At 45.6% G+C, this 25469-nt stretch overlaps 1 protein-coding gene across 3 annotated transcripts; it reads right to left on the bottom strand.

Moving 5' to 3' along the window:
- Positions 1–277: 277 nt before the first annotated feature.
- Positions 278–25350, bottom strand: cyfip2 (cytoplasmic FMR1 interacting protein 2). 3 transcript variants are annotated; one of them, XM_049029088.1, is made up of 29 exons: positions 25134–25350; positions 18864–19016; positions 15988–16077; positions 15054–15131; positions 14594–14695; positions 14240–14421; positions 14026–14122; positions 13689–13817; positions 13496–13600; positions 13236–13324; positions 12661–12898; positions 11935–12227; positions 11614–11761; positions 11365–11518; positions 11124–11280; positions 10803–10899; positions 10544–10620; positions 10344–10452; positions 10074–10193; positions 9498–9697; positions 9044–9131; positions 8654–8797; positions 8433–8523; positions 8115–8245; positions 6199–6271; positions 5415–5509; positions 4084–4322; positions 3849–3996; positions 278–2525 (listed from the first exon to the last, which is right to left on the bottom strand). In XM_049029088.1, the coding sequence occupies exons 2-29, from the start codon at positions 18978–18980 to the stop codon at positions 2358–2360; spliced, it is 3759 nt and encodes a 1252-aa protein (XP_048885045.1). In that variant the 5' UTR covers positions 18981–19016; positions 25134–25350; the 3' UTR covers positions 278–2357. The 3 variants fall into 3 exon arrangements, with proteins under 3 accessions (XP_048885045.1, XP_048885044.1, XP_048885046.1); XM_049029087.1 differs by having other exon boundaries at positions 13236–13327; positions 25134–25349; XM_049029089.1 differs by lacking the exons at positions 278–2525; positions 3849–3996; positions 4084–4322; positions 5415–5509; positions 6199–6271 and adding an exon at positions 6411–7523 and having other exon boundaries at positions 13236–13327; positions 25134–25349.
- Between the last annotated feature and the right edge of the window lie 119 nt (positions 25351–25469).

Raw genomic sequence — 25469 nt, 5'->3', positions numbered from 1 at the left:
AGGATATTTGAAATCCATCCATCCATTTTCCAAACCGCTTATCCTACTGGGTCGCGGGGGGGTCCAGAGCCTATCCCGGAAGCAATGGGCACGAGGCAGGGAACAACCCAGGATGGGGGGCCTGCCCATCACAGGGCACACTCACACACCATTCGCTGACACATACACACCTACGGGCAATTTAGCAACTCCAATTAGCCTCAGCATGTTTTTGGACTGTGGGGGGAAACCGGAGTGGATATTTGAAATAATAATTAAAAATAACCCTCAAAAAGTCTTCATTGTTTTTTTTTTTATTTAAAATACAATATTTAAACTCCCTCACTGGATCAGTTGTTATTTTTAAACATTATGACTTGTGTACAATATCATGAACAAAACTATGTCACAAACAGTGTCAGGACAACAGATTGCACCTGTCATGCTAAGTTCTTCAAAGTTATTATTATATATTTTTATTTGTATCACTTTCTGTTTCTTTAAGTAACAATAGTGCTTTTTAGGAACAGAAGTATTACTAATTTTAATAAATAATCTAAGGAAAGATGGAAAAAATACTTTGGAAAAATCACTGTAAAAACAGTACATATTTCTAATTACCACTAACAAAATAGGTAAAATTAGGAGGGAAAAAAATAATTTCACAACAGCTGCCATGCATTTCATTTCAATTCCTGTCAGCTTGTTGAAGCATATATATAAACTATAGTTTCTTTGGAACGTTATATTAAAAATATCCACGTGTTTTGGTAACACCGCCAAAGTAAACAATAAATGCTTAATACTGACATACCTTTCAATTTAAAAAAATAAGTAAAGCAAATTATCTGCATAATACTCCGTGAAATGGACAGAATGGTTCCACTAATCATTCTTTAGTTCAATTAATTTATATCTAATGTGCTCAGCAGCTAATACCAGATATTTCTGTGTATTTTATTACTGATATGTGAGTACATTTTTATCTGTCGGGAAGCTCTCTCGGAAATGAGAGGCTTAACATTGACAATATTTTGCCACCATAAAAACATATAAAAACTGTTTACGAGCAAAGTTAAGGGCTTGTCTAGAAAAGAATGACAGTTCTTGCACAAACCAGAATATAGGGCACAGTGGATGTACAGTAAACAAACTATATTGAGAAAGAAATATGTTGATGCTCTTAGGAAAATTCCTGTGAAATTTACAACAGCAATTACAATCACAAGAAATCCAAAAAAATTGAATAATTTAAAGCGGCAGACCGGAAATACACTTTCAGTTTCTCCTTTCTATCATTTCATATTTCTTCCATTTCATAGATATTTTAAATCAGATTTAATGTATTTTTTACAAAAGAAATCTCTATTGCAAATACAGTAAATATAAATAACATCTATTATTTTCTTTTTTGTAAGCATACATATTGATTACTGGATTTATTATATATGTACCAGTTGCTTTCATGAAATAAAATATTACATTTACGTCCCAGTTGTGTCATTCCAAAGAAAATGCATGTTGCTTCTATCGGTAGAAGAATAAAAACAAATACAGCCTGGAGTTTAAAGCGAGGGGGGAGGCTGGTCAGAGAGAGAAATCAGGGGGTGTAACAGCTGGAGTGGCGAGAGAGGCGTGGGGGGGGGATCTCTATATAATCACTGGATAACTTGCTTAAATGATACAATATATCATTTTTGTATATAATCTTTAGTTTTGTAACCTCACATGTTATTTCAGGTCTCTGATAAGGGACGTCATCTGAATTACTCAAGTACAATATTCTGTTGAGCCGAAAGTTTCAGCTAAACGAAAGAGGACACTGGTGAGCAGTGCAGGCGGCTCATCACACTCAACTGTAAGCGCTGCGAGAAATTCATTTAGTTTCTTAATGTCCCACTTATGCTCTGTAAAACCATAAAAAACACTTTTCATATTTACAAAAAAAGTCATTTTAAACAAGCCAACACACAAATGTAATCCAGTGTCTGCAACATGACCAAAAAATATATTAAGCAACCAAATCAATCCATATATTTTAAAATTAGCTTTCTTACTCTTATAATCTAATCTGTTTTTTTTTTGTTTTTTTTGGAAAATTCCATTAATCGGCTCATGGGGTTTTTTCAGCTCATGTTTGGTTGTATATGCAAAGGTGTAAACCATTTTTACCCATTTTTTGCATGGTCACAAAATGGACCATTCCCCATTCCCTGAAGAACACAAGACTGGACTTCTCACTTAAGGACAGGGATGCCAGCCTGCATCAACCCCTCCAAAACAGAAAAGCGCCAAAACCTCTGAAACCGGGCAGACAGAATGTTCTGATCCAGTGCAATGATGGGCGGGGAAGCTCAGGGCTGGGAAGGGGGTGGGGCTTAACAGGTGGTAGCCAGGGATTGGTGTATAGGGGGCTGGAAACAGCGGACATGCTCCACTGTCGAACTGTCTGTCTCAACAGCCTTCATGTACTTGTTGAGGATGGCAAAAATCTCGTTGTTCAGAATCTGGTACTTTCTGATGCGGTCTGCCATCTTCTTCAGGGGCTGGAGAGAGAGAGAAAAGAGAAAAGCCATGTTTGCTGCTCCTGTTCCCATGCCTTCAACTGACCATAATCACAAACACATCAACTGGCTCAGTAACATGCTATCATGCTATTTTCCTTCTGCACAAGTCACAGATTTGAAAGTAGAGTGGACAGCTCAAAGAAATCTAATAAAAGATAAGCATTTACCTGACATAAAAACAAAATAAGTTAGTAAAAAGACTCAGCTACAGCAACTGTTAAAAAAAAAAAAAAACCTTTAGTTTGTTTGGTTAAAGTTTCAAGAAAAACACTTAAAAATGTTGTAGATTAAGTGGAGGGTACAGAAAGAGAGCCAGGCTGAAAAAGGGCAACATTCTGTCATCGCTGAGCTGAAAGAGATTTTCTGAAAGATGGCTGGCATAGCACAGACCTAGATGTTACACTTATTAAACCATGAGAAACTCACACAGCTATCACTGGCTTATCCTGAACCGGACTGACAAAAGCAAAATCCCATAAATGATCAATTATTGCTATATTGGGCAGCACTGGTCAAATTCCCCCAGAACTGTAGAGCTGATTCTGTCCTCGTTACATGTTTTGTACATTCGTGAAATATATATAGAAGACAGCCCTGATGTTCGGTCCCCTTCCTGGGTCCTGTGGACTTCACATGGATACTGCGCTGTCCACAGATATCCAGCCAGATAACCTGCTGTTTCTAAATTACCTTCAGCCTGTGACTGCTTGTATGTGCGTGCATGTACCCTTTGAGGCGGTGGTATCCAGTCTGGGGAGTTCCCCTGACTAGTTTTCTGTAATTACAGACATTGCCTCCATACTCCTCCTCACTCCTTCTTGTAAGTGGTAATGTAAAATGGCTGGATGAATGGATTTATAAGCACTCTACTGTATTACACATAGAGAAACCAGACAAATAAGATTAACCACAATATTTGAACAGTCCTGTTCCAGTTCTGTTTCTAGCTCCGAAATCTTATATATCCCAATAGCATCAGACTTTTCTACACACGTATGCTTCACTCAAATAACCAGCTTAAAACTGGTCACATCATATCTGTGCAAATTCCATTACGCAGGCAGACAGACTCCACTGACTACCCAATGGCACAGATGGTTTAGGGTTAGTCTGAGAGTGAATGCGAGACTACCTGTTTGGATGATTTGCAAATTAACTACTTTGTCTGATTTTTCAATACCTATATGGGGCCAGTAGGTGGAGCAGTGGTTAAGGATCTGAACTTGGAACCAAAAAGCCGCTGTTTTCTGTGCCACAAGGCTATCAACCTTGGAAGGTTAGGTGGAGGCTGACTGCACCCACCACGTTCTTGATGATCTCATCCTTGCCGTCCTGCCGCTGCACCTTCAGCAGGTGGTAGCAGAAGTCGAAGAGATCAAAGCGCCGCTGTTGTCCAAGCAGCACCACGAGGGAGCAGCCGGCCCAATTCAGCCCGTCCCCAAAACACTGCCTGTGGGGACGCAAAACATGGCCGTGTGACCGACAAGGGCACCAGGGAGCCGCCAGGGTGGAGGTGCGTGTGCGGCAGGACACCCACTCGGCAGTGAATTCGTTGGTGCCCACGGGGATGCAGTAGACGAACTGCATGGCGCTCCAGAGGCGGTGGAACTCGACACACTCGTCCACGTGCATGACGCCGTTGGTGGGGGGCGGGCCGCGCCACACGGCGTCTTGAAGGTAGCTGCGCACGCGGGTCAGGATCACCTCGAACATGGAGAGGCCACAGCACAGGCGTTCTTTGGTGAGCAGGTCCCCCTCGCGGGCGATGGCGATTTGCTGGGGGAGAGGCAGCAACAGCAATATTAATAATAATAATAATAATAATGCCTTGTGACCGTGACCAGAACAAGAGGTCGAGAAGACTGACGGTTGGATGAAAACAACAGCAACAAAACAACAATAATATTCATTTTTATTATTATAACAACAACAATAATAACATAGTAATAATAATAATGCGTCAATAATTCTGTGGACACAAAAAAACTGCGAGGCTCCATGCTAATCACAGAAGGTGAAGCAGCTGATCTTCTGGTTTCTCAGCAAGAGAGAAAAACGTCAGAAATGCGTACGTGGATCCGTAGAGAGCAGCTGGAGATAAACGCAGCGGATTTACGGAATACGGGCAGCTCCCGGCCCCCCCTCCCCATCGTGTGACATTACCAGACGGAACAAGTTTCATAGAGAGGATGTTGGGTTTATGACAGGAAGAGGATTTTCTGCTTTTCAGGAAGATCAGCTGAAAGTGATACATTATTAGGGAAGTGTGCCGGGACATGTGATTGGGGGGGGGGGGGGGGCATCAGCCACAAATCTCTGCAATTATTAGGTCCTTTTGTTGTTAACTGCCAAGCTGAAATAGTGCAGAGGACAACAAGGACACCAAATGAGCCACCATCCATCCATCTTAAAGCCATTACCCTGAGAACCTCACAGGAAGCCTGGAGTCGGCCCAGCCCCAGCAGCGCATGGCAGGTAGCTGGGGACACCCCAGACAACATGCTCACATGCTACAGGGAATCTGGAGAGGTCGCCTATCCAAAACACATGTGGGGGGGAACAGGCAACATGGCAGGAACATGTAAACCCCACAGATGCACTGTGGGGGCGGGATGCACACCCACCACCCTGGAGGGGTGAGGCGGCACTGCAGGCAACGCATAACCCCCCAGCAAACCCAAACAGCCTGGGTCACAAGGGTCCGTTCTGCAAGTGCAGTGGGGTGGGGGGGGGGGGGGGGTCCTGTTAGCATAAAACAAGGGGTATTGGGGGGGAAAACAAGCTACCAGTTCAGGGTCTTTGACGAGGGCTTGGTTCCTGTGTAATAATTAACAACGTGGACACACTAATGAAGGCAGCGAGACTGACCTGTGGGGTTCCCAGCCTCTCGATCAGAGGTACCAAATGAAGGGGGGCGTATTTTGCCTCCAGCCTCTTCATCCTCACCTCCAGACGCTCCCCCTCTGCGCAGAGATGAGAAGAGTTCAGGATGGATCGATGCTGGGGGGCCAGAGACGCAGTGGCCACCAGAGATGCAAAGATTCTCTCCAAATCCACGCTTTGCTTCTGACCTCTAGTTTCCAGCAACAGCTCAATTCATACCTTGTTTTTTTTTTTTGGGGGGGGGTAGGAGGGGGGTTCGGGGTTTTGTTTATGCTTCGTGCGCTGAGGTCAGTGTTGGGACGTCTTCAGATATGCGAAGTGCTGCAGCTGAGGAATTTTTTTTTAAACATGCCAAGTTGTCTGCCTTTTGTCTACAACACGACTGCCAATCATATCCTCCACTGGATAGCTACATGTCCCCACCTGAATGTGCCCAGGGGTCCGGAACCTCACGGCTATTATCCAGCTTGAACTACAACACCAGACTGTGAATGACTGTATTGCGGTTTTGGTCTGTTTCTGAATCGTTACACGATTACCAGCCATAATCAGCAGAGAGCAAAATCCGGAGCTTCCAGGACATACAAGTAAGGGCATCAACTAGGGTATGGATGGTGGGGTCATGTCCCTACCAATATTGTGGGAGTACTGTGTGTGTTTGCGGAGGCGGTGGAAGGTTCAGGGCTGAATTGGTTCCTACTGATGTTGAAATCAAACCTATGCCCTTAATCGAAACATCACAATAAAAAATAATGCATACAAACGATACCTTTAATGTAGACCCTGGGCAGGATGTTCTGAAAGGGCGCGGCGTGCAGTAAGTCACACACTTCTTCCTGGGACTTGTTCAGACAACAAGGGGAGAGTATAAGCTGACAGCAGTGACAGGAACCTCTGTGAGAGGTCACTCTATCACACACCCACGGTGCCAGGATGTAATTGGACCTGTCTGGAAAACCCTGCCACTTCATGTCACTCCGAATTCATATTCACTTCCGGCTATACAAACATTCTGCTTCAATCTGGGTTATAAAACATGGAATGTAAAGCCTCAGTCACTTCTCTGAACACACAGATCCAGCTTTTAGTATTAATTTCCCATATAAGTTATTGAAATGATATTCTGCTCCGAAGGTCTAGAGGACCGAATAGTACTTTTTAAAAGCGTACAAAACATGTATATTTTTAACCCCCAAATATTGGAGGTGAAAAGTCACAAAGGGCTTCCAGCAGGTACCAGTTACACGCACGCATGCACACACACACACACACACACACAGATTTGTAATTATATTTTTGTGGGGACTCTTCATTCATTTCTATGGTCAAAACTCTAACCCCAACATGACGACCTTAACCCCCCCCCAGCCCTAACCATAACCACAAGTAACCAAAAAAATACAAGACTTTTAGCATTTTTAGTTCATTGATAATGTTCACAGATTTTTATAAAACTGAATTATAATCATTTTTAATTATGGATTAATTATGAATTATGGATCTTTATTATCTTGGGGGAACGGTTCTCCCAAGAAGACAGTCAGAGCTCAGCACATAGAGCACGTGCAGACACTCGCATGGCGGCAGCTGAGGGAGGCTCACCATGCAAACAAATGGGCAGAACACACACACACACTCACACACACACACACACACACACACACACACACACACAAATATCTGCATATCACTAAAAGCAGGGGAAAGAGGCGTTTTGCGTAAATAAATTAAAAGATCACAAAAGAACAAAACATGTCAGCAAAACGCTTCAGCACATTGATGCTAAGTCAGGTTAGCATGGTCCTTAGCGCCATGGAAACAAAGAACATCCATTTTCCACGTCCGAAGGAATGTCATCATATTGTCTTCTTCATTTAAATGCTATGAGATCAGGTAAAAATCTCATTACTGGGGCAAACATTCGTGGATCGTGCAAATCAACATTTTTGTCAAGAGGCCAAAGACTTTCCTTGTTTCCATGGCAGCCCTTAAAGACAGCTGTGAAAAAATGATCCAGGAACCAGCAACTGAAATTAGTTCAAGGCGATCATGTTTTGCTCCTGTTTCTACAGAAATGTCCTGTTTTCTTACCACCTTTAGCAGTTGGCAGCATGTAACGAGAAAGAGATCATGTTTCAGGACAAACCTTTAAACTCCGATTCTCACACAGAAACGATGACGCAACACCTCCAATTCTCCTGCAAGCTTGTGTCAGTCATCGCACAAGTGAAAACTTTAGGTAAACTGACAATATGATAATAACAGATGGGACTCCATGTGAATACATTATCATATGTTACCTCTAAAAATACCAGACTATAGAGATAATCTTATTAGTATTGTGTCATCTATGATATAGGGAGATCAAACGTTGACTTAGTGGGTGGGGAATTAATATCATTTAAGCAGCATGATCAGACTGGTGGGACATGAAAGAGTGAAAGAAGGAAATGGAGAGCATGACTTAGGAAGGAACATGCCACCTAGAGGCAGAAGCTGCCATGGGCACTGGATATGAGGTGAACTGGGGCATGAGACCCAAAAGCAATCAGAGGAGATCTTCACTGAGGTTCATGGCAGACAGGGGGGAGGGGAGGTCGGGGAAAATGGCCTTTGTAGGCAGGGTTCTGTGCTCGGAGATGAACGGAGCAGTGAAGGAGGGGTAAAGCCAAGCAGATGTCTCACCAGAGCTTGCTCAATCAGCAAACAGAACAGGATGGCATTCCCAACCTCCCTGAGGCTCTGGAACACGTCCGTCTTCAGCTCGGCGTACTCGATGATGTCCTTCAGCTGGTGGTGGAAGAACTCCAGGATGCCTGCGTAGATATGTCACCAGGTAAGCTTTCATCACTCCCGGCATGCTCAAAAAAAGAGGCCGACTTCTCATCAGCTGTGACCTCCATCTCTTCCCACTCAGTCTGACTGGGTGAAGTCAATCCCCAGCATGACAAAAGGAAACACAGACAGATGGACAGGCTGAGGAAATGTGGCGAACAGCCTTACCAGGGGAGCCGTACTCGTGGCGAGGAAGCCGGCAGATCTTGGGCATGACCTCAATCAAAGTTTTCACGTACTGCAGAATGGTGCCCTGCAGCTGGGAGATGAGGGAAGAAGGTTTTCACAGAGAAAGAGACATGCAAGGTTTTCCTATATACTGTAACACCAGTCTGGTATCAGCATCCATGCACTGGCGGGGCAGAGATGCAACATGCCAAAGCACATACCAGGCTCTTCACAATCTTCAACAGTTCCTCCATTACCACGGCGATGCCCTGGTAACCAAGGAGGCGGCAGATGGTCTTGAAGTGAGGAGGGCCAACAAAGTTCCTGTAGGAGCTGTAGATGTGGGTGTAAGCAATGTTCAGTGGCTGTGAAAAGGGAACACAAGAGCCATCAGTTCCTGGCAAGTCAGTCAACAGGTTCATGTATTGAGGAGTAAGTACACATTTTGCACCTAAAGAGAAGAAAAATATGAATTCTTCTGGAATACTGAGCTATGGAAACTTTATGTTAACGTGCCATTTATAATGAAACGTGTGGTTGGATGAATGCGCGGTGATAGAAGCATTTTGACAACTCATCACAGGCCTAACATTTTCATAAGGCCAACGCACCTTGGACCCGTACAGATAGTATGGCTGGACGTTGGCTGGTTTGTCCCTCTGTGGCTCTTGGGTGAAGGGAATGGCTGTCCGAACGAATCTGGGACAGAATTTGAAATATCATGCGAAGGACTGGCATTCCATGAAGGGAATATCCAACCTAACCTGAGACAGACTGCAGACCCCCTCTTACTCTCACATTTTATATTCACATTTTCATTTATTTAGCGGATGATTAAAAAATCCAAAACAACATACAACTGAGAAAGCGAGTCTCTGAAGCAGGTACCGTAAGGGACGCTGCTCAAGGGCCCAACACTGAAAAAACTGCCGACCATGAGGTTTGAACCAGCAACCCTCCGATCATAGGCAGAGCGACACACCGCCTGTTCCCTGACCAGGATAAGGGGTTAGAAGATGGATGGATCATTGGTAGATTAGGCAACACGCACACTGATGGACGCACCTGTTGGTAGACCCATTGTAGCAGTAGTTGGGCAGGAAGTCGAAGTTGAGTTCCCAAAAGACGTGAAGTGTTATCCGGCCATAGGGAGCAGAGACGTTGTGATTGGCCTCACGAAACATAGCGTCAAAACTGTCCAGGGTCATGTGTTTGGACAGGAGCCGATGTGTCAGTCGGTTCACCTCCATCAACCACTCCAGCTCCTGTGAAGGTGGGAGAGAGTTGAACAGATACAGGATACAGGAGGGAAGAAAACCTGCTATCAAGAAGCAGCAGTGCATTTACACTTCTGACAGGCTGCGTGTGTATATCTCCCAGAGCAAGAGTGGCTTGAACCATTTTGTGGATCTTATGGAAGTCCTGTTGATGTTTCACCTTACCTAAAACCTGCAACCGCTTTAGACCATCTTTAAAAGACACTTCACATGGCCTTTGTGTAGCGGAATAAAATTGCACATGGAATAGGACATTTCAGGTCCAGAAGCTACAAATCCAGACCAAGATTTTCTTTCTACCAACCAGACCTGAAATGCCCAACTCTGTGCACATGTCATTACATTTGGGTGGTCACATGCTCACCACTATAGAGGTGAGGTCCTCGCTTTCGAAGCGGCTGATGGCCTGGTCCAGTGACTTGTACATAGCAGCTGAGATCCTCTGGGTAATGAGTCGGTTCAGGTCAATGGAGCGGCCCAGAAGCTGGAGGAGAAACACAGGGTCCCGGATCAGAACCGTGACATGGAAATGGGGAGGAAATCGAAGTAGGATGTATCTACAATATGTACAGATAGAGGTGAGGTGATATATTTATCACTGGCATCTCTCCGTCAGCAGTGTGAGAGCGCTCACCTGCACATGCCTCTGCTTGAGCAGCGTCTCGTAGCGGTTGGAGGGTGGATACGGAATGATCACGCCGTAGTTCTTGCACTCTGCTCGGAAACGTTTATCTAGCAGAACACTGAGGGGGACAAGCAGACACCACTGACACCAGAGCCGTCCAGCTGGTTTTCTTTGGTAGTCGTCATGAGTTACACGGGCTGGTGCCTTACCTTCCGGCCATCGCTTTGTAGTAGGCAAAAATTTGATCTGCTAGCTTGTACACAAATTGGTCAAAACACAGATTCACCTGTAACGAAATAGCGATAATTAGGCCAACATAGTCAAATCCCAATAACGAAACAGTGGTGGAGATGATCAGTAGTATTTCATATTAGGGTTAAGCACCAGCACATCACCAATGACCTAAAACTCATACATTATGTGTCATTGAGGAGAACAACCAAGTTCAATCTAAGTATCGACACTTACCTCAGCTTCAATTTCATCATACAGAAACTGTTTCTTGAACTTTGTCAGAGCGTAGTAACCGCTGTCATTGTACAGATCCAGCGGGTACAGTACATACCTGGAGAACATGACCAGCGCAATGTAAAATCGCAGCTCAGTTTTACTTTTATTTATTTAGCAGATGCTTTTATCTAAAGTAATGAAACCGTTCAAGGCCTTGTTCAATGGCTCAACGATGACATCACAGAGCACGGACACAGCAGCCTCACCCACTGAGAAACACGCTGGACATCCATCCATGCCCTGTAGAATAGGTCTACATTATTACTTGCAAAGACTCACTCCATCATGGAAGGCTCCTTGGTCTCCAGGATGTGGTCTGTGAGGATCCAGGGCATGGACATCTCGATGGGGAACTGGATCCTACGGCCCATGGTCAGTTCCAGGAAGAACTCACGGAACCAGAGCTGGGAGAGATCACAGCACTGCTGTAGGGTCTCTGCCGAGACAGACACAGAGGGGGGTCACTACCGTCTGAGGTCGCTTATGGTAGGAAAGTCCCCACGTGGTCCTCCTGCCATACCACTGAAGTTGAGCAGGTGGGTGAAGAAGAAAGACTGCTTGTGGAAGTCCTCGATGGCCATGACTATGGGGCCGTCCAGGCTGCTGCGGAGCGTCTTCTTGGAGCCACTCTTGTCTGCGATCAGGGACTCCAGCATAGTGCGCACCATGTACAGCTGCATGGCACACAGGCGAGAGAGGCACATGTCACACATGGGCACCAGAAAACCACGTCACTTTCCCAGAAATGACCCAGGGCCCATCCCCTGACCTGGGTGCTGGAGGGTCCCACAGCTCGCCGGGGCACTTTGATGTCAAAGCCCCCCTTGGGGTCCTTCTCCCCTCGTAGACAGGGGTCGTTGGGCGGCTCCCTTGCCCCCTCCCAGTCACATATGGTCTTCCGAATTGCCTGGAGGACACTAGGACAGAGGTATGAGAAGGTATGTGTATTATGCTAACAATGGAAAACTAAGGAATAGCACATACAGAAATTTCTACATTTACAATAGGAAGATCAACATTGTTAGTGTATGTAATGGTCCTTCATCAGACCCCTAACAGATACAGTGCTCCATCATCCTCCTCCACCTACCTGATCAGGACGTTCTTCTTCTTCCGCACTGCCTGCCGCAGCGGCTCCCTCAAGATCACCTGAGCAAAGTCTTGCAGCGCAGCATAGATGCTAATCCGGATAGCCTGGTTGAACACGCTCTCCATTCGGCCCATCAAGACCTGCAGACCCTTGATCATGGCGATGACTTCTACCAGGGCGAACTTCTCCTCGCTGGTGTAGTTATAGCGTGTGGCTCTCTCATACTCCTCCGCCGTCCCAGGGCAGTCCTTGTTGCAAAACTTGTCAGTGGGATGTACTAGTTTCCAAGAGTACTGAGGGGTAAAACAGAGATACTCATTTTATTGTACATTAAACTTCAGCATCCATCCATCCATAAATCCAGGCTCCTCCAAAGACACAACATGAACATGAATTGTCATGTCATGAGCTTCCAAACATATCGAAATCTAAATTCTCTTTCATGACATCAAGTCTTCACCCAATGTCAAGTCTTCACCCAATGAGACCTCGAGTACAGATTCGAGTGCCACTGCACATATATGAACGGTACTGTACAGTGCAGGTATTGTGTTTTTCAGGGAAAGCCATCAAGCTGACCATACAGGTCATCACACACTACTGAGTATTAACCTGTCACCGTTGGTTAAAGAGCACAATTTTCAAGGTATGAGGGACAAAGCAGATACCTTTCTCAGACCATCCATGGGCCTTCACGGAAAGTAAGTAGGGAACTTGTATACCTACCACCTCCATGACGTGGGTGCTCCACTTGGACAGTAGCTGTAGGCCCCTGAGTGCCAGGTCAAAGAGCTCCTTGTACTCCTCATCTGACTTCTGGCTGTCAAGGCCTGACCCGGTCACCACCTCACTGTTGCTGTAGCGGGCTAGCTCTGAGATGAATCGGATGTGGTCCTCTCTGATGTGGACCATCTGCTCACACAGGTTATACTGGGGACTGATGCTGCTCTGAGTGCATGTCCACCTGGGAAAGATGGGAAGGTCTGCATTTGAGAGGCTTCTCTCTTTTTTTGTGTAAAACCGACATTCTTCTGTTATTAGGGGCAGCATGTGGCTCACTGGGCTAAGCCTCTGGGCCTGTGATCAGAAGGTCGCCGGTTTGAATCTGGCTTCAACACGTCTGTAGCTCCTTAAGCAAGGCCTATAACGCCCAGATCCCTGGGTGCTGCAACAGGTGGCTGCCCTTCACGGCCAGCTTGCTCTCACATACAGAGAGCAAGTTGGGGGAGGGGTAAAGACAATTTCCTCACAGGGATCAATAAAGTTTCAATTGTTATCTTTCCCATTTCCTGGACACTAACCTGGACTTGTTCTCCTCATAGTGGGCACTGGTCTCGATGTACCGGGACAGCTCAATCTGCATGTCCCCGAAAAGGGGGACAACTTGAAGCTGCTGAAGAGGCAGAAGAGTCAGACCAAACTCAACAGGGGACCCATGATAGAAGCCCGGAAGTATAACACTGGAATGTAAACACAGAACTTTGGTCTTGTCTGTTCTAGATGAAAGTCTGAGCAGTTTTCTTTCACTATGAGATTCTGACCCTAAAACAAAAGGCCTAACCTTAAAGAACTTGTCAATCTTGCTCAGGTTTATTCTTTTCTTGGCATCCAGCTTGTAGATGTTGCTGACGTTCCCATCCATCAGGTAGAGGCCGAAGCCCATGACCTGAGACAGGGCAAAGTCAGTCATAACCCCCAGGGGCACCATAAGCATCTGAGAGTAAGCTTGTAAAAGAGGGGAAAAGGGTGGTCACCTTCAGCAGCATGTGCTTCTCACTAGGTGTGAGGTACATCTTATTCTCATAGTAGTCTACACTGATGTTGATGATGTCAGCCAAGAGTTCCTCGTAGCCTGGTATTACTTCGAGCTGCTGGTGGAGACACTGCAAGGAGGCATAATCCCCATCACATGAACAACCATGTCTCACACACATACGGTAGACAGACAGACAGACACTGACTCAACTTGACTATGTTTACATTTTTTACAATATTGATAAAAGCATTTGTGTGTTTGTTCAGCATGTAGCATGTTTACCATGCATATGACAATACATTTCTTAATCTTAATCTTAATGTAGGCTAGCATGCCTGAGTTATCCTGTTGTGGTTGGCCAGGAACATGGAGAGATTCTGGGACTCCTGAATGGACTGCGGATCCGCCATCTTTCTCAGGAACTGGGCAGCCCTGTGGACAGGCAGAGGGCAAGAAGGAACCATGAAGACCTCTGAAACGAAACGCAATCACTCCTGTTCACCTCCCTTCGAGAATATTTCTATACTCGACGCCGGTCGTAGAGCCCACCTCTTGTAGGCCGAATGGTCATTCTTTACGCTGCACTTCATGTTCTTCAGCTCGTCCAGCACGGCGAACATGTTGATGAACTTTCCGAGCGTGAGAAGGTACGCCTCGGACACAAAGTCCTTCCTTCGCTCTGCATGGCACAGCCGCTTGACCTCGCTGCAGAAGCGCTCGATGGCCTTCCGCTGGGGACCACAAGCCCATTTTAACTCCCACCCCTCCCACAGATTCACTTTGATAGTCATCATCAGCAATATGAACGTGAATAACATTCATACAGCCCAATGTAAGGGGATGGAGACTGTGGAGACACCAAGCCATGCAGATAACTCAATGCCTTTTGGACCTACTTCTCACCTGGAAGTACATGAACTTCATGAGTTTAGTGACCTCCGGCTCTAGGACCTCTACGGTCTTCTCATATATCTCTACTCGGTTGGGTTGCTCATTGCACTTCACCTGCAAGACACAGTCGGGTGCTGTTAAGTTCTGTACCCTATGCACAGCACATGATTTTCGTGTTAGAAGTAGCCTTAATTTACTGCATCCTACAGTAATTGTACATAGGCTACCACACTATTTATCTCTTCAGGGGGTTGCTGGACAGGAGTGTTGTCCCCATACTGAGGATATTTGTGTATGTATGTGTGTGAATATGTATATGGGTTTATGTATATGTGTGCATGAATTTGTGCATGTGTGTATATGTGCATGTGTGTGTGTATGTGTGCGTATGTGTGTGTGTATGTGTGCGTATGTGTGCGTATGTGTGTGTATGTGTGTGTATGTGTGTGCCTCTGTGTGTGCGTATGCTTACCTGTGGAATGGCTCTGGAGCAGCTTCTCCAGGTATAAAGCATGACAGCATACTCATGGCCTTCCTCAAGCATCTCGTTCTATGTAACAGGCAGAGAGGATCACAGAGTTACCAAGCTCGTGGAGGGGACTGGGCTGCTCTGCATATATACAGTCAGGTTCGATCATCATTTTTCATCCCATATTCATTCAGTGAGCGTGCTGAACAGATGCTGCCGGAACTGACCAATGAGAGTCCACGCTTTTAGGTAGCGTATTCCCCCTAGGCTAACAATGAAAGAATCCCACACAAAATACCAAGACCCTCTCTGTTGGAGGGTCTATATTTCCTCAGACCTACTCTCTGTCCAGCTGCACTGTGGATGAATAAACAGTAGGATGCTGTTTGGACCAATCGGACAAAACCTGGCATAGGAAGGCCCCCGATTACGCGACAGGCCCCCAATTATGTGATGGGCCCCCGATTACGCGATGGGCCCCCGATTACGCGACAGGCCCAAATTACCGATATCACCAATATACCTTCCATATCACTTATTCTGTGCATGCTGGTGATGAGAATATTTCCAAAAAGCACTAATTAAAAGTTTTTTTAACATGTACTGTATCCTATAATCTATTTAAGTTTCAAAATGTCCATGAATTTCATTATCCGTTCAGACCTATGAACAAACATAATTCCTATTACTTAGAATGGCATTTCCTTAAGTGAATTATTTCTTTGTTAAAATAATTTTGGGTGCCACAGAGAGAGGACCTGGTTCAGTAGCCCCACTGCTTGTTTGTCTTGTATGATTTTGTATGTTCTAGCTTTTAATATTTTTTACATAAAATTTCTCACATTTAATAACAGGCTTTGTTTACTTGAGGCTGCAAACAACGGCACGGAAAGAAACCACTTAGAACCTTCTAGGCCCTGGGAAGTAGCATCCTCACCATGCTCGAGTGGACTGTGGCCTGTTCGATGTACCGAGCGATCCCCGTGACAAAGGCATTTCTGTCCTCAAAGTTAGTATCAAAGTTAGCCTGTAAAGTGAAGAAGAAAAAATATCATGTTGTTATTTAAACAGCAAAGCATGCCAGGCAACCCCCCCCCCCCAAATCCTGCTCTCTACTGCGTAAATGTATCCAGTACTTTTACAATCAACTTGCACAGCAACTGGTGGATGGGTAAGGAAACCAGTGTAGTAATGCTTAGGTAGGGCTGCAATATTATAGTATCCGCTAGGTGGCAACAAAATGCAGAAAAGCTTGAAGATAAAGGTATTTCCCTGAAGATCCAAATTAACTAACATTAGGGCTACAATTACATCCGGCTAAACGATTATTCCACGTACGAAAAATCCCCCCGTTCGGCATCTGTTTGTCCTACCTTTTTATATAAGCCTTTATTTATATATCCACATTTTTCTAGTTTATTTTTTGTATATCCTTATTTCTACTTCAGCCTCTGTTTTACTTTTATTCTATACATTTTTTCTGCACGACATTTTAGAAGCGCCACTTAAATCGACATGTGCAACCCATTCATATTTTTTTCCATCTTTACTGTGATTCTTATGAATGCTTTGGTAAGAGACATGCAATTAGGGGAAGTAACAATGATTTGTCATTTTAACGGAAAAAGAGTAAAGTAGTGCGCTAGAGAGAAAAAAAATCCATCCATCCATCCATCCATTTTCCAAACCGCTTATCCTATTGGGTCGCGGGGGGTCCGGAGCCTATCCCGGAAGCAATGGGCACGAGGCAGGGAACAACCCAGGATGGGGGGCCAGCCCATCGCAGGGCACACTCACACACCAGTCACTCTCACATGCACACCTATGGGCAATTCAGCGACGCCAATTAGCCTCAGCATGTTTTTGGAATGTGGGGGGAAACCGGAGTACCCGGAGGAAACCCCACGACAACATGGGGAGAACATGCAAACTCCACACACATGTGACCCAGGCGGAGACTCGAACCCGGGTCCCAGAGGTGTGAGGCAGCAGTGCTAACCACTGCACCACCATGCCGCCCTATAGAAAAAAAATCATTATGAGAAATGGTGCTATTTTAAAATACAAAGTCTGTTTCATTGTCGCAAAAAGGCCAAGAGAGAGTATTTATGGACCGGACACAGATGACAGACATCCTGGGCAGAATCGTCCCCAACCCGCACTGTTATGATGACAGTCTCTCCGCTATAATCACACACCAATGGGGTTGGGTATCATTTAGATTTTATCGATTCAAATTCAAATAGGATTTTGGTCATTGAATATGGTTCCGATTATAACATGGTATAAATATTGTCTAAACGTTTAAATAACGAAATGCTTATACAACACCGCATATATTCTCTTTAAACATTTCGGCTTTTACAGGGACGGATTATGGGTTGTGTGGGCCCCTGGGCAAAACGTTCGCGAGGGCCCCCCACCACAACCACCACAATTCAAGGGCCCTTGGCAGCTAAACGCCCTCCCTATAGGGTCAGGAGCCCTTGTAGGCAGAGGATCAAAGAATGTAGGCCCTCTAAAATAGACAAACGAAAATACATTGTTGATAAGCGTTGCAAATTGTTTTGGGCTAGGGGCACCCCAAGGGCCCCTGGGCAGCGGTCCCGCTGGCCCAGTCCGTAATCCGTCCCTGGGCTTTTACAACAAAGGTTACATGAAGCAGTTATATTATTTACATATTTCGTTAAAACAGAAACAGGATGTTTAAAGATAAATGAGCTTAACAACCACACTGGATGTCAGTTTTGCTTCACATTTAGGTTTAATCAGCCTAAACTCAATGGTATGCAGCTCCGGTTTTAATTATCAGTAAACGGTACATAAGTCGGGTTTTATTCATAACATAGGTTAATTCCAGGTGGTAAATAAAGTATAATTAATTAAGCAATGGCTGAATGAATATATGTACTTTCCCTCCACAGTTGTGTGATTAAACATATAATACCCACTTAAACCAGAGTTATTACACATTACACCTTGGGGTTTAGCAACAGGCAATTTCTAGACTAACAACTGGCTTATGGTTTTAGCAACAGAGTATTTTCAAATTAAACTGTCTCTAAAAATGGTTGCAAAAAGTGAGTAAATGGAGCCCCTCACCCAGGTCCAGAACATTCTCCCTAATGTTTACTTCCTTTCTTATCTGGTTACAGGGATGAGGCCCACTCTGCCTTTCTAACTCCCATGTTACAGTCTCATGTTAGTTTGTCTTTAGTCTGTAAACCGAGTTCACTGCTTTGCATTTATATGGCATTCGTGTTTAGCCACAGTTTCACTGTAGAATACTGAAATGGAGAAATACAACTCGCTACCAAATCTCTGTGTCCCATTGTCTACTTTGCAGTGCTGACCAGTCACCCTCACCCACATATTTTAACAAGCACAGTCCACATCAATTGCAAAACGTTTACCTTCCCGTCACACATTAACGTCGATAACAGATTTTACGGGAGGTTCTGCTTGAGGTCCTTCACCCGCACAAAGAAGATACCTCTTAGTTACAGTTCATCAAACGAAAACTGGAAGGTCACCAAAACACTGCTAATCAATGAATTAACTATTCCCAACGCCAACTACAGAGGATAAGTGCTCCAACGAAAGGATTTCCTGTGCATAAATTTGCTGCTGTAGTCCTGTCATGACTTTGCCTTGAATCAAATAATGAAAATACTGATGTCTTCCTAACACTGTGCTTGACCTGTGCTCACTGCTCCATCCCCATAAGCCAAACACCTTCCAGAAGACAGGTCAGTTAACAAGGACCTTCATGAAAAAGCACGTCTAAGGCCCTCACATGGTGGGGAGACATACCTGGTACATGATGGAAGACGGCGGGGGCTCGATGCAGGGCTGCTGGTCTGGGAGCGGAAGCTCCTCCAGCAGGTCCACATTGGACAGGGCATCCTCCAGAGTCACGTGGGTCGTCATGGCAACACTGCTTCAGTCACACCACCAGAGATCAGTCTGCAACAAAGTTCCAGCAGTCACATGGCACAGTGTCCCCACAGACAATGCATAGCACACACAGATGCAGACATGCATAGCACACTTTCAGTGGGTCTCTATTCAGCATCCATAATCAAGAATAGCAAAAACATGGCCCAGCGAAGCAGACAGGCCATGAGCAGTGACTGAAGATTCACCTATAAATAACTGTACAGTGCATGCTGTCGGCACAGTGCACTGTAACTCTTTCCCTGAAATGAGACTGTCATAGGTTGCAGACAATATTATCTGGTCGGATCACCTCAGCACTCCTGGCTCCTAACCACTAAAGCCCCCCCACCCCCAAAACACTTGAGTTTCATAAGCCTGCCACTGGAGGATGCGGGGTGGGGGGAGCATGGGACGCAAGAAGGGACTGTAGACCATGTGTCAGTGCACCAGCTATCAGATTGACTTCCTCTGCACAAAGGGTGTTTCCTTTCATTTCACTTTAGCAGCATCTCAGTCTTGAAATATTCATCTGCTTTATTTTCCTGTCAGTGCGCCTTTGTGTAACCTGTCAGTAGAGGAGGGATCCCTTTCTGAAGAAGCTCACGACACATCCAGGATGAAACATACGCCTATAAAAGACATACTTTCACAAAGCATACATGTACAGCGACATTAAACGTCACAATAATTTGTGAGGTGACCGGCTGCTACACTGCAGATCATGGGAACATGACATTTGGCCGACAGACAGTTCCGGGCCCGAGTGGCCTTCCTGTACACTGTGTTTGCCACACATCGCTCTCCAAATGGCCAAAAAAAGCAAGAACAAATCACCAGAAGCAAACCGGCTCCGCGGCCATAACACCTGTAGCGTCTCACATTTTTGCCAAATTTCATGGACTTTCAGCCCCCCCAGGCAGCTGGAATACGTCTCACTGCACTTGACATGGCTGCAAAATCAGCTTAAGTTAGACAGCGTGGGGGCTGGAGCAGCCGTGGTATCCATGGCGATGAGAGAATATCAGCTTCCTGTCTGCTGCCATAACAACCACGTAAGTCCGCTGTCACGATCACATTAGCGAGGACCGCCTGAGTCAGCAGTCCTCATCCAGGACACTTTGATAGATGCCCCAACTTGTTGACCTGTCACTGAGATTCAAGTATGAGAGCCGAAAATTTTATAAACACAGGTGTTAGTAAACACTGCCATCTTACTCTGCTGATTCACCCTGACCAGAAAAAAAAGTTAGATTACTTATATTATTGACTTACATTATATGGACAAAAATATTGGAACACACCCCTAAATTCAGACACATTGCCGCAGGAGCATAAAATCAAGGACCTAACCATACAGTAAGGTTTACAAACATATGTGAAAGACTGTGGCATTCTGAAGAGCTCAGTGAATTCAAGGGGGTCATAGGATGGCATCTTTGCATAATAAATCAGTTCATAAAATTTATTTCCTGCTGGATATTCCACAGTCAACTGTAAGTGGTGTTACTGCGAATTGGAAGCATTTAGGACCAACATAAACTGAACCACAAAGTGGCAGATCACGTAAAGTAGCAGATTGGGGTCGTCAAGTGCTGAGAAGTGCATAGTGCGTAAAAATGACCAACACTTTGTTGACTCAGTAACTTCCTCTGGCATTAACTCCAGCATGAAATCCTTGTGCCAGGAGCTCCATGGAATGGGCTTCCAGGGCCGGGCAGCTGCATGCAAGCCTCACATCATCAAGCACGATGCCCAGTGTTGGATGCAGTGGTGTAAAGCATGCCTCCACTGGGCTCTGGAGCAGTGGAAACACATTCTGAAGAATGATGAATCACACTTCTCCAACGGACTGTCTGATCAACGAGTTTGGGTTTGGCGGATGCCAGGAGAACATTACCTGCCTGACTGCATTATGCCAAGTGAAGTCTGATGGAGGAGGTATAATGGTACCAAAGTGCCCATAGGTGTGTGTGTGAGAGAGAAAATGGTATGTGTGTGTGCCCAGCGATGGGTTGGCGCCCCATCCTGGGTTGTTCCTTGCCTTGTAACCGTAATCCCCTGATTAGGCTCCGGACCCCCTGGGACCCTGGATAAGGACAAGCAGTTTCAGAAAATGGATGAATGGATGGATAGATAGGATAATGGTATGATATTGATTTTCAGGGGATGGGTTAAGCTCCTTATTTCCAGTGCAGGGAACTCTAAATGCTTCACCATACGAAGACATTTTGCACAATTTTATGCTTCCAATTTTGTGAGAACAGATTGGGGAAGGCCCTTTTCTGTTCCAGCATGACTGTGCTTAATGATATCATTAGGTGTGGAAGAACTTGACTGGACCACACAGAGCCCTGACTTCAACTCCACTGAATACCACTGACATGAACCAGAATGGAGATTGAGAGCCAGGCCTTCACATCAGTGCCTGACCTCGGAAATGCTCTTCTTTACGAATGGGCAAAGATTCCCACAGACACGCTCCAAAATGTTGCAGAAAGCCTTCTCAGAAGAGTGGCAGCTGTTATGGCTGCACAGGGGGGACCAGCTCCACACTGATGCCTGTGGATTTAGGATGGGATGTCAGAGAAGTTCCTGTGGGTGTAATGGCCAGCTGTCGCAGTACTTCTGTCCTTACATGTATTTACATATTTAAATTTGTACAGCAGCAGTATATGAATAAAAACAAAAGGGTGAGGTTTCCTGTCAAATTGTATGTGTCACACTGCCACACCCGGGTGACACAAATACTCACTTTCCATTACACTAGTCAAGAAGCTCATGACCCAACATAGGCGAGCCAAACACAGCACATCTCAGCCAAGACACATGACCCATGAACAGCAACAGACACAAACCAGGTCATCACTCCACAATGACATATAGTGTTTATTCTATCTTCCGTCCATCCATACTTAATACAGTACTACAAGGTGACAGGAAAATTTCCTTAGCAGCACCGGGCACAAGGCTGGGGACACCCCCAAGGGGATGCCAGCCCTTCACCGGACACAAGGCCAGGGACACCCCCAACGGAATGCCAGCCCATCACCGGGCACAGATCTGGGGACACCCCCAACGGGATGCCAGCCCATCACCGGGCACAAGGCTGGGGACACCCCCAACGGGATGCCAGCCTGTCACCGGGCACAAGGCTGGGGACAACCCCAACGGGATGCCAGCCTGTCACCAGGCACAAGGCTGGGGACACCCCCAACGGGATGCCAGCCCTTCACTGGGCACAAGGCTGGGGACACCCCCAACGGGATGCCAGCCCTTCACCGGGCACAAGGCTGGGGACACCCCCAACGGGGCAAATACTGACACCCTGAGAGTCACACCTCACCCAAAATGTGTAGATGTCTCAGGGAAGAGTAACCAGAAGAAGCACCACAGGGAGGATGACTTCGCCGACAGGTCCAGAACCAGAACCAGAACCAGACGCACTGTTTAGTTAATATAGAAGTTCTTCACTCTACTCTACATTAGCAAGCGAGCTACAGAGTTCCACCCACCAGTCGTTCATTATTTCATATGTAATGCGCTGCCCTGCATGGCCATTTTGTAATGACTGTTTCCATTTTCTCCCCAACTCATCGTTAAGTTACTTCCTTGAAGGTACCAATGATCGATTACTTTGTGTAAACATTCCCTAACACTCCAAAACCCAGCTTTCATGACAGGCAATACATCGCTTTCTCTGATCAGTTTCACTTGCCTTGTAACCAACAGTTCAGCGAAAATATCACCGCGCCATGACAGCTCCATCACTCGGCCATGGAACAGCACTGTGTAATGAAACCGGTGCGTAGACATAGGGCCAAATGCTGAGCAGGCTGGCTTGGGAACCACATGTAATGTAATCCTGATGATCTGAGAGTCAGGCACGTGATCTTCAGAAAGCAGGAAGAACCTTGTGATGAAATGCATTTGAACCATGAGCAATAAACTCATAATGTTGACAGTAAACGTTACACAGAAATTTGGCCACGATTCAGTTAAAGTGGTTTAAACCAGAGACCATCAACAGCCACGCTGTGATCACATTTTGGCTTCATGACACCATTGGTCCCTAGTAGAGAAGGGGTGGGGAGACACTAATAGATCCAGGCTAAACTTCCCCGGACGAGTGTGTGGCCACCACAAATCCCCCACGTTCAAGCTCCAAGGCTGAAGCGCAGTTAACTGTCTCGGTTTTTCGATTTTACCCAGGCGACGGGGACCGCTGACATCCCCCCACTTGACAAAAAGACAATTTAAAACAGCAACAATGGGCTCTAGTATCTGGGCCTAGAAGCCGAAATGACACGGCCCCACGGTCTGCGTTTATCAAAATTCATGACATCATGCCAAGGGTATTTTTACATCTGATATGCGGATTTTATAGCATCACTCTGCTTCCTGCACAGCTACACAGACCATTTGTACATGCTGACTGCTCTCCAAAGTACCACAGAAAAACACTATTAAAACTTTTGATTCTTCAAAGCAAAAGTGGTTCAAGTTAACTTTCAGCTTTCTGATACGAGATTCACAGGGGTTGGGCCAACCATAGAAGAGGACGCTGTAAGAGGGGATCCAGGGCATCACCGAGATCTCCACCCTGCAGCCTCTCCATGATTATTATTACAACAAAACATATTTGTGTTTCTTAAACAGAACAAGAACTGCAAGATCATCATCTGAAGGTGTGGCTAAAGGGGGAGAGCTTATCATTGGACAGGACAGAATATTGGTTACTGTATGATATTTAGCAGATATAAATCAAAGGAAATCACTGGAAATTCTGTGCACGTGCTCCACCAGTGGAATTTCTGAAACGCACATACAAACACTGTATTTATAGTGAGTCTGGCTTGTGAGATGGCACTGTCATAGGCTGCAGACAATCAAAACATCAGATCTCATATTTACTCTATTATAAATATAAAATGGAACCTGATCACATCAGATCTCCCTGCATTAACATCAGTCCAAAATAACAAGCAACGAAAAAGCCATAAGCGGTTTGAATGAGCATCCAAGCTGCGAAGCTAATTAAGAAACATGGCATGTTTGCAGACGCAGTTGTTTGGTAATGTCACTCCCTTCGAGTTTATGCAGCCCTGTACGAAAGCCTTCACCTCCAGTAATATGGTGAATCAGCACTGGACGGCTCCTCGCCATCTAAAGGAACTGACCCATTTGCAGTTTACTGTTACTTATCAAACAAGCCTCAGTACCACGTCTTTAAGCGATTAGCCGCAATCCGGTGAATGTCGAGATATACCCACTATTCTGTAGATGCACCCATTCAATGAACGACATTCAGTTTCATCAAACTGAAGCTGTCGTAGCCATAAAACGGCACTATAAGCCGCGGCAATCGCCCGATCTCAGTGAATCGCCTCTGTATCTTTGCTCAGACTTGCATGTATATATTTTCCAACAGGCACCGCCAGGTTGTCGTCGGAGTGTAAAGGGACACCTGCGCCATTACAGCACGCTTTGGTGGCCTGTGCTCGCCGCCTGGGAGAGAGAGACCAGCGATCCTGGCAAGGAAAGTGAGTTCCCGGGCTGGAGATGTGGGATCCCGGTAAAGATAGAGGGCTTCGGAGCTCTAATCCGAAAGCCCCGTGTACTTGGCGGTGCGGGTACATAAATACAGCACCATAAACTTCTATCTAACCTGACAGCGCTAGATCATCTGAATTACCAGCCCAAGTAAAATAGTTATTCCCTATACATGTGTAAATCTTAAAAATACAGTATTTTACGGCATACTCCAAGGAAATAGCTTTAACACCCTGCTCTGTGGACTTGAGGAAATCAGCATTCAAACCCTCCCAATTCAAAATGCTCGTGTGCGAATCCACCCTAATATCTGTCACAAATATATGCACCATATATATACATGTATCAACAAGAGTAGGAAAGGTTTTACGTGAAGAAATACCCATATGCCAAGAGAAAAACCAAACACGTTCAACTGAACGCGTTTCTCTACGCACGTTCAGTATATCATGGTTTTATCCGTTATCAGATCAATTGATGGTGCATCATGTTAAGAGGAACAGTACAGGCAGCTTCTCGCTATCATCACTCCGTGCACCCCTCCCTGCCCGACCGTAAATGTCTAACATTGACAATTAACGCCGTTTTACGTACCTCCAACTCGCATGCCCGTCAAAGCGGCTGCCGACGGACACACCGGTGCTGCGATCGCCCCTTTTCTTTAACTTCACACTGATGCTCGGCTTTTATAATGACCGTCCGCCAGCCTCCTTTGACACAAAGAGCAGAAAATGGCTGCAAGTGCATTTCCTTAAAGCGGCGGCGTCCCGCAGCGGCGCAGCCCGTCGGCTATGCGTTTCTTAAACCACGTTTTCCGCAGCGCAAAGTGCTACATATTACAATATTTTGGTTTTAAATATTAAAAATGAGTTATATTCTGTGCCAGTTATATACATGTCTAACGCTTCCCCGTTAAATATTCATGCACCG

Source organism: Brienomyrus brachyistius, chromosome 10, assembly GCF_023856365.1.
Source record: "Brienomyrus brachyistius isolate T26 chromosome 10, BBRACH_0.4, whole genome shotgun sequence".
Lineage (NCBI taxonomy): Eukaryota > Metazoa > Chordata > Actinopteri > Osteoglossiformes > Mormyridae > Brienomyrus > Brienomyrus brachyistius.
This window is presented reverse-complemented; position numbering and strand designations above follow the sequence as displayed.

What these genes read in the sequence shown, in the direction of transcription:
- cyfip2 (XM_049029087.1), bottom strand. Translation starts at nt 18,980, where the DNA reads ATGACGACCCACGTGACTCTGGAGGATGCCCTGTCCAATGTGGACCTG. An exon ending in TATGAGGAGAACAAGTCCAG is followed by an intron (nt 12,899 to 13,235) that starts GTTAGTGTCCAG and finishes CATCTTTCCCAG; the next exon opens with GTGGACATGCACTCAGAGCA. An exon ending in CCACCTGCTCAACTTCAGTG is followed by an intron (nt 11,281 to 11,364) that starts GTATGGCAGGAG and finishes CTGTCTCGGCAG; the next exon opens with AGACCCTACAGCAGTGCTGT.